This window comes from Entelurus aequoreus, linkage group LG13 (assembly GCF_033978785.1).
Source record: "Entelurus aequoreus isolate RoL-2023_Sb linkage group LG13, RoL_Eaeq_v1.1, whole genome shotgun sequence".
Classification (NCBI taxonomy): domain Eukaryota; kingdom Metazoa; phylum Chordata; class Actinopteri; order Syngnathiformes; family Syngnathidae; genus Entelurus; species Entelurus aequoreus.
This window is the reverse complement of record NC_084743.1, coordinates 12825760-12837094: the sequence shown is the minus strand read 5'-3', so window position 1 is coordinate 12837094 and position 11335 is coordinate 12825760. Positions and strand designations below refer to the sequence as shown.

The following is an 11335-nucleotide window of genomic DNA, read 5'->3' as shown; positions in this document are numbered from 1 at the left end:
GAACAATGTTTTATTTATTGGTATAATGTGGACAAAACACCAACACAAATATACCACCTTCAGAAAATGTCAGCTCATTTTAAAGCACATATAAAAAATGTAATAAAATATTTGAGGGTTGACAGCACAGAAAGGACCTGTTTCTATTTCCTGATTAATGTTGCCATCTAGTGGTTTATAGGACACATTGCAGGTGTAAATCCTGGTTGTCAGGAATGATGAATTTTGGTGGAATTTCATACAGTGCTCATAGACGTCAGTCTTAGACATAGTTATTAAGTCCATAGCAAGTCTTAGACATAGTTATTAAGTCCATAGCAAGTCTTAGACATAGTTATTAAGTCCATAGCCAGTCTTAGACATAGTTATTAAGTCCATAGCAAGTCTTAGACATAGTTATTAAGTCCATAGCCAGTCTTAGACATAGTTATTAAGTCCATAGCAAGTCTTAGACATAGTTATTAAGTCCATAGCCAGTCTTAGACATAGTTATTAAGTCCATAGCCAGTCTTAGACATATTTATTAAGTCCATAGCAAGTCTTAGACATAGTTATTAAGTCCATAGCAAGTCTTAGACATAGTTATTAAGTCCATAGCAAGTCTTAGACATAGTTATTAAGTCCATAGCAAGTCTTAGACATAGTTATTAAGTCTGTAGCCAGTCTTAGACAGTTATTAAGTCCATAGCAAGTCTTAGACGTAGTTATTAAGTCTGTAGCCAGTCTTAGACAGTTACTAAGTTTGTAGCCAGTCTTAGACATAGTTATTAAGTCCATAGCAAGTCTTAGACATAGTTATTAAGTCTGTAGCCAGTCTTAGACGTAGTTATTAAGTCTGTAGCCAGTCTTAGACCTAGTTATTAAGTCTGTAGTCAGTCTTAGACATAGTTATTAGGTCTGTAGCCAGTCTTAGACATAGTTATTAGGTCTGTAGTCAGTCTTAGACATAGTTATTAAGTCTGTAGCCAGTCTTAGACATAGTTATTAGGTCTGTAGCCAGTCTTAGACATAGTTATTAAGTCCATAGCAAGTCTTAGACATAGTTATTAAGTCTGTAGCCAGTCTTAGACATAGTTATTAGGTCTGTAGCCAGTCTTAGACGTATAGTTATTAAGTCTGTAGCCAGTCTTAGACCTAGTTATTAAGTCTGTAGTCAGTCTTAGACATAGTTATTAAGTCTGTAGCCAGTCTTAGACCTAGTTATTAAGTCTGTAGTCAGTCTTAGACATAGTCATTAAGTCCATAGCAAGTCTTAGACATAGTTATTAAGTCTGTAGCCAGTCTTAGACATAGTTATTAGGTCTGTAGCCAGCCTTAGACGTATAGTTATTAAGTCTGTAGCCAGTCTTAGACCTAGTTATTAAGTCTGTAGTCAGTCTTAGACATAATTATTAAGTCTGTAGCCAGTCTTAGACGTAGTTATTAAGTGCACAACCAGTCTTAGACATCCTTATTAAGTCTGTAGCCAGTCCTAGACGTAGTTATTAAGTCTGTAGCCAGTCTTAGACGTAGTTATTAAGTACGCAAACAGTCTTAGACGTAGTTATTAAGTCTGTAGCCAGTCTTAGACATAGTTATTAAGTCTGTAGCCAGTCTTAGACATCGTTATTAAGTCTGTAGCCAGTCTTAGACGTAGTTATTAAGTACGCAAACAGTCTTAGACGTAGTTATTAAGTCTGTAGCCAGTCTTAGACATAGTTATTAAGTCTGTAGCCAGTCCTAGACATAGTTATTAAGTCTGTAGCCAGTCTTAGACATAATTATTAAGTCTGTAGCCAGTCTTTGACATAGTTATTAAGTCTGTAGCCAGTCTTAGACATAGTTGATTGATTAATTATTAAGTCTGTAGCCAGTCTTAGACATAGTTGATTGATTGATTATTAAGTCTGTAGCCAGTCTTAGACATAGTTATTAAGTCTGTAGCCAGTCTTAGACATAGTTATTAAGTCTGTAGCCAGTCTTAGACATAGTTATTAAGTCGGTAGCCAGTCTTAGACATAGTTATTAAGTATGTAGCCAGTCTTAGACATAGTTATTAAGTCGGTAGCCAGTCTTAGACATAGTTATTAAGTCGGTAGCCAGTCTTAGACATAGTTATTAAGTCGGTAGCCACTGCTGGAGACGGAGCAAAGCGAGGGGGCTCGATTGCCCTTGAGAGCCTCTGGAGGTTTGTATGGAGGCGCTGGGGGATAGATGTTGTTGAAGGGTGGGGGCGGTGATGAAGGCTGACTCCTATGTATTTGGGGTCGCCTCGGTGGGCGCTCGCCGCCGCTGTTCAAACACAGCACGAGTCCCCCACTCAGACTGAGACAGGCCGAGGCGAAACCAATATACACCGCCAGGCCGATCTCGTACTTCATGCCACCCGGAAGGAAGGGGTCATAGAAATCCACAATGACGTCATTGGTGGTCCAGGAAACGGTGATCAAACAGAGTACACCGGCACAGAGAAAACAAATCCCTCCGCTCAGCACCAGGGGGGACTTGATTAGCGAGCCTCGAGCAAAGTAGGTGCACTTCATACCCATCACAGAAACCACCATCCCAAGGACGGAGGTGACACAGGAGAGCACCATGAGGGCCCGGGCAGCCTAGAATGCAAGAGAAGGCGACTTGACGACACCATTGTAACTATTGCCAGGAACAGAATGGTGTGTCATACCTGCATGTCCTGTGGCAGTGCCAGCAGAGACCTGTACACCTCACACTGGTAAATGCCAGTGCTGTGCCACACGCACTCCATCCAGAGGCCTCGCATGGTGGCCGAGGCCGTGATGATGTTGGAGCCGATGTAGGCCGAGCTACGCCAGTTCGGGAGCACGGTGGCGACTACGGTTCCCGCCAAGCCCAGCAGACTTAGGAGGAAGCCGAGGAGCTGAAGCGTGGTGCTGGCCATGTTCGGCTCACTCGGCAAGACCGCGGCGCTGCAGCACAAAGGGCGGTTCATGAGCATTTGTTGTCCTAAAAGTGTTCACTTAGCAGCCACAACATTACCCACACTGGCACAAAGACAGGCTACCAGGGGCAGGCAGCTACACAACAGCTAAGCTAGACGCACTAATAAGAATTGAACATCAGTCTAAAATACAACATATAAACAAGTATCAAATAATTCTAGTTACACATACAAAGTCTCAAAGGCAGACGTAGACATAGTTATCAAGTCTGTAGCCAGTCTTAGACATAGTTATCAAGTCTGTAGCCAGTCTTAGACATAGTTATTAAGTATGTAGCCAGTCTTAGACATAGTTATCAAGTCTGTAGCCAGTCTTAGACATAGTTATCAAGTCTGTAGCCAGTCTTAGACATAGTTATTAAGTATGTAGCCAGTCTTAGACATAGTTATCAAGTCTGTAGCCAGTCTTAGACATAGTTATTAAGTATGTAGCCAGTCTTAGACATAGTTATCAAGTCTGTAGCCAGTCTTAGACATAGTTATTAAGTATGTAGCCAGTCTTAGACATAGTTATCAAGTCTGTAGCCAGTCTTAGACATAGTTATCAAGTCTGTAGCCAGTCTTAGACATAGTTATTAAGTATGTAGCCAGTCTTAGACATAGTTATCAAGTCTGTAGCAAGTCTTAGACATAGTTATCAAGTCTGTAGCCAGTCTTAGACATAGTTATCAAGTCTGTAGCCAGTCTTAGACATAGTTATTAAGTATGTAGCCAGTCTTAGACATAGTTATCAAGTCTGTAGCCAGTCTTAGACATAGTTATCAAGTCTGTAGCCAGTCTTAGACATAGTTATTAAGTATGTAGCCAGTCTTAGACATAGTTATCAAGTCTGTAGCCAGTCTTAGACATAGTTATCAAGTCTGTAGCCAGTCTTAGACATAGTTATTAAGTATGTAGCCAGTCTTAGACATAGTTATCAAGTCTGTAGCCAGTCTTAGACATAGTTATTAAGTATGTAGCCAGTCTTAGACATAGTTATCAAGTCTGTAGCCAGTCTTAGACATAGTTATTAAGTATGTAGCCAGTCTTAGACATAGTTATCAAGTCTGTAGCCAGTCTTAGACATAGTTATCAAGTCTGTAGCCAGTCTTAGACATAGTTATTAAGTATGTAGCCAGTCTTAGACATAGTTATCAAGTCTGTAGCCAGTCTTAGACATAGTTATTAAGTATGTAGCCAGTCTTAGACATAGTTATCAAGTCTGTAGCCAGTCTTAGACATAGTTATTAAGTATGTAGCCAGTCTTAGACATAGTTATCAAGTCTGTAGCCAGTCTTAGACATAGTTATTAAGTCTGTAGCCAGTCTTAGACATAGTTATTAAGTCTGTAGCCAGTCTTAGACATAGTTATTAAGTCTGTAGCCAGTCTTAGACATAGTTATTAAGTTTGTAGCCAGTCTTAGACATGGTTATTAAGTCTGTAGCCAGTCTTAGACATAGTTATTAAGTCTGTAGCCAGTCTTAGACATGGTTATTAAGTCTGTAGCCAGTCTTAGACATAGTTATTAAGTCTGTAGCCAGTCTTAGACATAGTTATTAAGTCTGTAGCCAGTCTTAGACATAGTTATTAAGTCTGTAGCCAGTCTTAGACATAGTTATTAAGTCTGTAGCCAGTCTTAGACGTAGTTATTAAGTATGTAGCCAGTCTTAGACATAGTTATCAAGTCTGTAGCCAGTCTTAGACATAGTTATCAAGTCTGTAGCCAGTCTTAGACATAGTTATTAAGTATGTAGCCAGTCTTAGACATAGTTATCAAGTCTGTAGCCAGTCTTAGACATAGTTATCAAGTCTGTAGCCAGTCTTAGACATAGTTATTAAGTATGTAGCCAGTCTTAGACATAGTTATCAAGTCTGTAGCCAGTCTTAGACATAGTTATTAAGTCTGTAGCCAGTCTTAGACATAGTTATTAAGTCTGTAGCCAGTCTTAGACATAGTTATTAAGTCTGTAGCCAGTCTTAGACATAGTTATTAAGTTTGTAGCCAGTCTTAGACATGGTTATTAAGTCTGTAGCCAGTCTTAGACATAGTTATTAAGTCTGTAGCCAGTCTTAGACATGGTTATTAAGTCTGTAGCCAGTCTTAGACATAGTTATTAAGTCTGTAGCCAGTCTTAGACATAGTTATTAAGTCTGTAGCCAGTCTTAGACATAGTTATTAAGTCTGTAGCCAGTCTTAGACATAGTTATTAAGTCTGTAGCCAGTCTTAGACGTAGTTATTAAGTCTGTAGCCAGTCTTAGACATGGTTATTAAGTATGTAGCCAGTCTTAGACATAGTTATTAAGTCTGTAGCCAGTCTTAGACATAGTTATTAAGTCTGTAGCCAGTCTTAGACATAGTTATTAAGTCTGTAGCCAGTCTTAGACGTAGTTATTAAGTCTGTAGCCAGTCTTAGACATGGTTATTAAGTATGTAGCCAGTCTTAGACATAGTTATTAAGTCTGTAGCCAGTCTTAGACATAGTTATTAAGTCTGTAGCCAGTCTTAGACATAGTTATTAAGTCTGTAGCCAGTCTTAGACATAGTTATTAAGTATGTAGCCAGTCTTAGACATAGTTATTAAGTCTGTAGCCAGTCTTAGACATAGTTATTAAGTCTGAAGCCACTCTTAGACATAGTTATTAGGTCTGTAGCCAGCCTTAGACATAGTTATTAAGTCTATAGCCAGTCTTAGACATAGTTATTATGTTTGTAGCCAATCTTAGACATAGTTAATAAGTATGTAGCCAGTCTTTGACTTAGTTATTAAGTTTGTAGCCAGTCTTAGACATAGTTATTAGGTCTGTAGCTAGCCTTAGACATAGTTATTAAGTCTGTATTTAGTCTTAGACATAGTTACTAAGTTTGTAGGCAGTCTTAGACATAGTTATTAAGTCTGTAGCCAGTCTTAGACATAGTTATTAAGTCCATAGCCAGTCTTAGACATAGTTATTAAGTCTATAGACAGTCTTAGACATAGTTATTAAGTCTGTAGCCAGTCTTAGACATAGTTATTAAGTCCATAGCCAGTCTTAGACATAGTTATTAAGTCTATAGACAGTCTTAAACATAGTTATTGAGTATGTAGCCAGTCTTAGACATAGTTATTAAATTTGTAGCCAGTCTTAGACATAGTTATCAAGTCTGTAGCCAGTCTTAGACATAGTTATCAAGTCTGTAGCCAGTCTTAGACATAGTTATTAAGTATGTAGCCAGTCTTAGACATAGTTATCAAGTCTGTAGCCAGTCTTAGACATAGTTATCAAGTCTGTAGCCAGTCTTAGACATAGTTATTAAGTATGTAGCCAGTCTTAGACATAGTTATCAAGTCTGTAGCCAGTCTTAGACATAGTTATCAAGTCTGTAGCCAGTCTTAGACATAGTTATTAAGTATGTAGCCAGTCTTAGACATAGTTATCAAGTCTGTAGCCAGTCTTAGACATAGTTATTAAGTATGTAGCCAGTCTTAGACATAGTTATCAAGTCTGTAGCCAGTCTTAGACATAGTTATTAAGTATGTAGCCAGTCTTAGACATAGTTATCAAGTCTGTAGCCAGTCTTAGACATAGTTATTAAGTCTGTAGCCAGTCTTAGACATAGTTATTAAGTCTGTAGCCAGTCTTAGACATAGTTATTAAGTCTGTAGCCAGTCTTAGACATAGTTATTAAGTTTGTAGCCAGTCTTAGACATGGTTATTAAGTCTGTAGCCAGTCTTAGACATAGTTATTAAGTCTGTAGCCAGTCTTAGACATGGTTATTATGTCTGTAGCCAGTCTTAGACATAGTTATTAAGTCTGTAGCCAGTCTTAGACATAGTTATTAAGTCTGTAGCCAGTCTTAGACGTAGTTATTAAGTCTGTAGCCAGTCTTAGACATGGTTATTAAGTATGTAGCCAGTCTTAGACATAGTTATTAAGTCTGTAGCCAGTCTTAGACATAGTTATTAAGTCTGTAGCCAGTCTTAGACATAGTTATTAAGTCTGTAGCCAGTCTTAGACGTAGTTATTAAGTCTGTAGCCAGTCTTAGACATGGTTATTAAGTATGTAGCCAGTCTTAGACATAGTTATTAAGTCTGTAGCCAGTCTTAGACATAGTTATTAAGTCTGTAGCCAGTCTTAGACATAGTTATTAAGTCTGTAGCCAGTCTTAGACATAGTTATTAAGTATGTAGCCAGTCTTAGACATAGTTATTAAGTCTGTAGCCAGTCTTAGACATAGTTATTAAGTCTGAAGCCACTCTTAGACATAGTTATTAGGTCTGTAGCCAGTCTTAGACATAGTTATTAAGTCTGTAGCCAGTCTTAGACATAGTTATTAAGTCTGTAGCCAGTCTTAAACATAGTTATTAAGTCTGTAGCCAGTCTTAGACATAGTTATTAAGTCTATAGCCAGTCTTAGACATAGTTATTATGTTTGTAGCCAATCTTAGACATAGTTAATAAGTATGTAGCCAGTCTTTGACTTAGTTATTAAGTTTGTAGCCAGTCTTAGACATAGTTATTAGGTCTGTAGCTAGCCTTAGACATAGTTATTAAGTCTGTATTTAGTCTTAGACATAGTTACTAAGTTTGTAGGCAGTCTTAGACATAGTTATTAAGTCTGTAGCCAGTCTTAGACATAGTTATTAAGTCCATAGCCAGTCTTAGACATAGTTATTAAGTCTATAGACAGTCTTAGACATAGTTATTAAGTCTGTAGCCAGTCTTAGACATAGTTATTAAGTCCATAGCCAGTCTTAGACATAGTTATTAAGTCTATAGACAGTCTTAAACATAGTTATTGAGTATGTAGCCAGTCTTAGACATAGTTATTAAATTTGTAGCCAGTCTTAGACATAGTTTTTAAGTCTGTAGCCAGTCTTAGACATAGTTATTAAGTCTGTAGCCAGTCTTAGACATCGTTATTAAGTATGTAGCCAGTCTTAGACATAGTTATTAAGTCTGTAGCCAGTCTTAGACATAGTTATTAAGTTTGTAGCCAGTCTTAGACATAGTTAATAAGTTTGTAGCCAATCTTAGACATAGTTAATAAGTATGTAGCCAGTCTTAGACATAGTTATTAAGTCTGTAGCCAGTCTTAGACATAGTTATTAAGTCCATAGCCAGTCTTAGACCTAGTTATTAAGTATGTAGCCAGTCTCAGACCAAATAAAAAAATTCCCGCTAAAATCGTATGGGATTAATATCGGTATCGTATCAGATGTGAAAAAGCTGTATGGAGACAGCCCATATAAATAGTTAAGTAAATAATGAACCACAACAAAGTACTTATGACCCAGCAGGTGCAACGAACACAATGCATGAATAAAACACATTAACAATCTACCTTTAAGAAGTGATGCATATTGAAGTCCCTCATGGCGCACTTCTTCTTTTCAAGCGCACACTTCCCAGCAGGAGAGCGAATTCAACTTTGTCACGGACTCCGAGCCAAGTGTGTCCAAAGTGATGGAGTGGAAACTATTCCCCACACCTGAGTGGCAGGTGTCTGTCACTAATGAGAGCGCCGTTCACCTTTAAAGCGTCTCCCCGGGGGGGCCCACACTGCAGCAGTCTATTGGCTGACATCCCCACCGCCTCTCTGGGGAGGACAGATGAAACATTGACAGAAATCACCCGAGCTGAGAGGGAATCACTAACTTGGAAAACACTTCCTCGACAAAGAATGCTTGAGGACAATAGGATCTATAATGACCTCGGCCATTTTCACTATCTGTGACCCGGCTTCCACGGTTAAGTTAGGCATTTAGTCACATCTTCTTCCTGCTCCATGTGTTTAACAATAGGTGAAAAAGTCTTGAGAAATGCCTTGCATGAAATAATGAAAAGCACTTTGTTTGCTCTTTGCTAACACACTTTTTTTCCCCCACAATTTTTATGTGAGATAAGAATAAACATGTTTTTTTTATTTTTTTTATGCATTTTAAATCGCAAAATATGGCAAGTAAGAGGTGGCTAACAATGCAGATAGTGGGGGTACTGTCTAGCGCCCATAAGGCCCTCACAGGCGTGCACACACACACACACACACACATTCTTGTATTTGTTACCTTCTTGACACCTCTGAGTAAGGCCTACTACCTCTCTAGGACCACCCTTTCTAGATATATAAAGAAGTGTATTTACAACATTAATAATGTATACAAACTATGTAAATATAAAAAGCTTGTTGTGAAAAATGAATTGGAACTTTACAAGAAAAACTTAGAATGTTGGCAGTATTATAATAAAAGTCGTCATTTTACTCAACGCAAGTCAAAATTTGACAAGAAAAACTGAACATTTGTGCAATGTTATGATAAAAGTTGGAATTTGATTCAATAACAGTCGCAATTTTACAAGAAAAAGCTTAAAACGTCGGCAATTTTATGAAAAGAGTCGTAATTTTACTCGACAAAAGTCACCATTTTATAAGAAAACTTTAACATTTTGTCAATATTATAATAATATTCGGAATTTTACTTGTCAAAATGATGACAAAAGTCATAATTTTACTTTAAAAATTTCACTATTTTACGAGAACAACACAAAAATGGGCAATATTGTGATACAAGTCGGATTTTTATACGACAAATGTCACCGATTTGCATTAAAAAGTATTAATTTTACATGAAAAAGTAATCATTTAACGAGAAAATATTGCAATGTTACAGAAACAGAAAGAATATGAGAAATTGTTCCCAATTTTAAGACTGCGTTTAGTTCCTTTATGGAATTTTTTGTTTGTAAATGTTTTTTAATCTTCATTATTTACATCAAGTTATTACAGTGTGTCTCTAAATACATATTTATATATATATATTTTTTAATTAATTTCGGCCAAAGGGGGCGAATTTAAATTTCTTACACACACTTGTTATTTCATATGTTGACCAGAGGGGGAGCACTTTTAAAAGCGACACACAGTCAATGTGAAGAATCCCTCCTTTTTGGGACCACCCTCATTTTGATAGATGTCACCAGCAGGGGGTGCTAATGAGACATTCTATATTAGATGCAATGTTATTGATTTATGTCATCACTTGTTCACACCTCCTCATATGGAAGCTACTTTTCCTTGTTGATGTCTCAAGAAGGGTAGAAATACAAGAACGCACACACATACACACACACACTTAATCCACACAAGGTAGACTACTTGTCTTATTTTTGATATACTATGTTTCATTTTGTTTGTTAATTTGCTGCTTCAGGTGAGAACCTTGCATAAGCACTTTTGGGGTTTCTTTTCTCACCTGCACTTATTTGTTATTACGTATCTCTTATTACTCATTTCTTGTCTCTGCGTATTTGAACAATGTTACCTTTTGTACTTTTTTTATATTGTGCGAATAAATAAATAAATAAATAAATAAATAAATAAATAAAAACATCCAAAAACCACCAACAATACTGCATTTACATCTGGTGACCTGAATATTAACCAGTATTAGTAATATTGTTATTAGAAACTACTTTTTGTGGCGCAGTGATCACAGATTATGCTTTTGCAGAATAGAGTTTTAACTTGCACTTACAGATGTAGCGACCGACTGTTGTTACTGACAGTGGTTTTCTGAAGTGTTCCTGAGCCCATGTGGCGATATCCTTTACACACTGATGTCCATTTTTGATGCAGTACCGCCTGAGGGATGGAAGGTCACGGGCATTCAATGTTAGGTGCAGTGATTTCTCCACATTCTCTGAACCTTTTGATGATATGATGGAGCGTAGATGGTGACATCCCTAAATTCCTTGCAATAGCTGGTTGAGAAATGTTGTTCTTAAACAATTTGCTCAGGCATTTGTTGCCAATCATGGCACCCACCTGTTCCCAATTAGCCTGTTCCACCTGTGGAATGTTCCAAATAAGTGTTGGATGAGCATTCCTCAACTTTCTCAGTCTTTTTGCCACTTGTGCCAGTTTTTTTGAAACATGTTGCAGTCATCAAATTCCAAATGAGCTAATATTTGCAAAAAATAACAACGTTTTCCAATTCGAACGTTAAGTATCTAGTCTTTGCAGTCTATTCAACTGAATATAAGTTGAAAAGGATTTGCAAATCATTGTATTTTCTTTTTATTTACCATTTACACAACTTGACAACTTCACTGCTTTTGGGGTTTTTAGGTTAAGTAGAGGGCCACGAAATATGGGCCTGCCATACCATACCATGTACAGTATGTAGTTTTCTTTTCTACCTGGCAAAATTTGACAAGAAAGCCAAATATTCTCCAATCTTGAGATCACAAAGTAAAAACCAGGCACATACTGTACCTCTGGACCTCCACGAAGACCATCCCCTCTCTGGCCTGCTGGGATCCAGCTGCAACCTGCCGGGTGAAGAAGACTCGGTTCCAGACCTCCGGGCTTTCGGCGCACAGTTCTGGCGACGCCCAGTTCCCAAAGGACGATCCTC

The 11335-nt window shown here is 37.7% G+C and overlaps 1 protein-coding gene across 3 annotated transcripts; it reads right to left on the bottom strand.

Annotated features, from left to right (window-relative positions):
- Positions 1 to 13: 13 nt before the first annotated feature.
- On the bottom strand, positions 14 to 11329 carry LOC133663181 (claudin-14-like). Of its 3 annotated transcripts, XM_062067463.1 has the most exons (4): positions 11194 to 11329; positions 8263 to 8517; positions 2663 to 2924; positions 14 to 2591 (listed from the first exon to the last, which is right to left on the bottom strand). In XM_062067463.1, the coding sequence occupies exons 3-4, from the start codon at positions 2894 to 2896 to the stop codon at positions 2085 to 2087; spliced, it is 741 nt and encodes a 246-aa protein (XP_061923447.1). In that variant the 5' UTR covers positions 2897 to 2924; positions 8263 to 8517; positions 11194 to 11329; the 3' UTR covers positions 14 to 2084. The 3 variants fall into 3 exon arrangements, with proteins under 3 accessions (XP_061923447.1, XP_061923446.1, XP_061923445.1); XM_062067462.1 differs by lacking the exon at positions 11194 to 11329 and having other exon boundaries at positions 8263 to 9619; XM_062067461.1 differs by lacking the exons at positions 8263 to 8517; positions 11194 to 11329 and having other exon boundaries at positions 2663 to 3049.
- Positions 11330 to 11335: the final 6 nt, after the last annotated feature.

Coding starts and splice junctions, on each gene's coding strand:
- LOC133663181 (XM_062067461.1), bottom strand. CDS start 2,953: ATGCTCATGAACCGCCCTTTGTGCTGCAGCGCCGCGGTCTTGCCGAGT. Junction 2,592..2,662: donor CACTGCCACAGGACATGCAG/GTATGACACACC, acceptor CTTGCATTCTAG/GCTGCCCGGGCCCTCATGGT.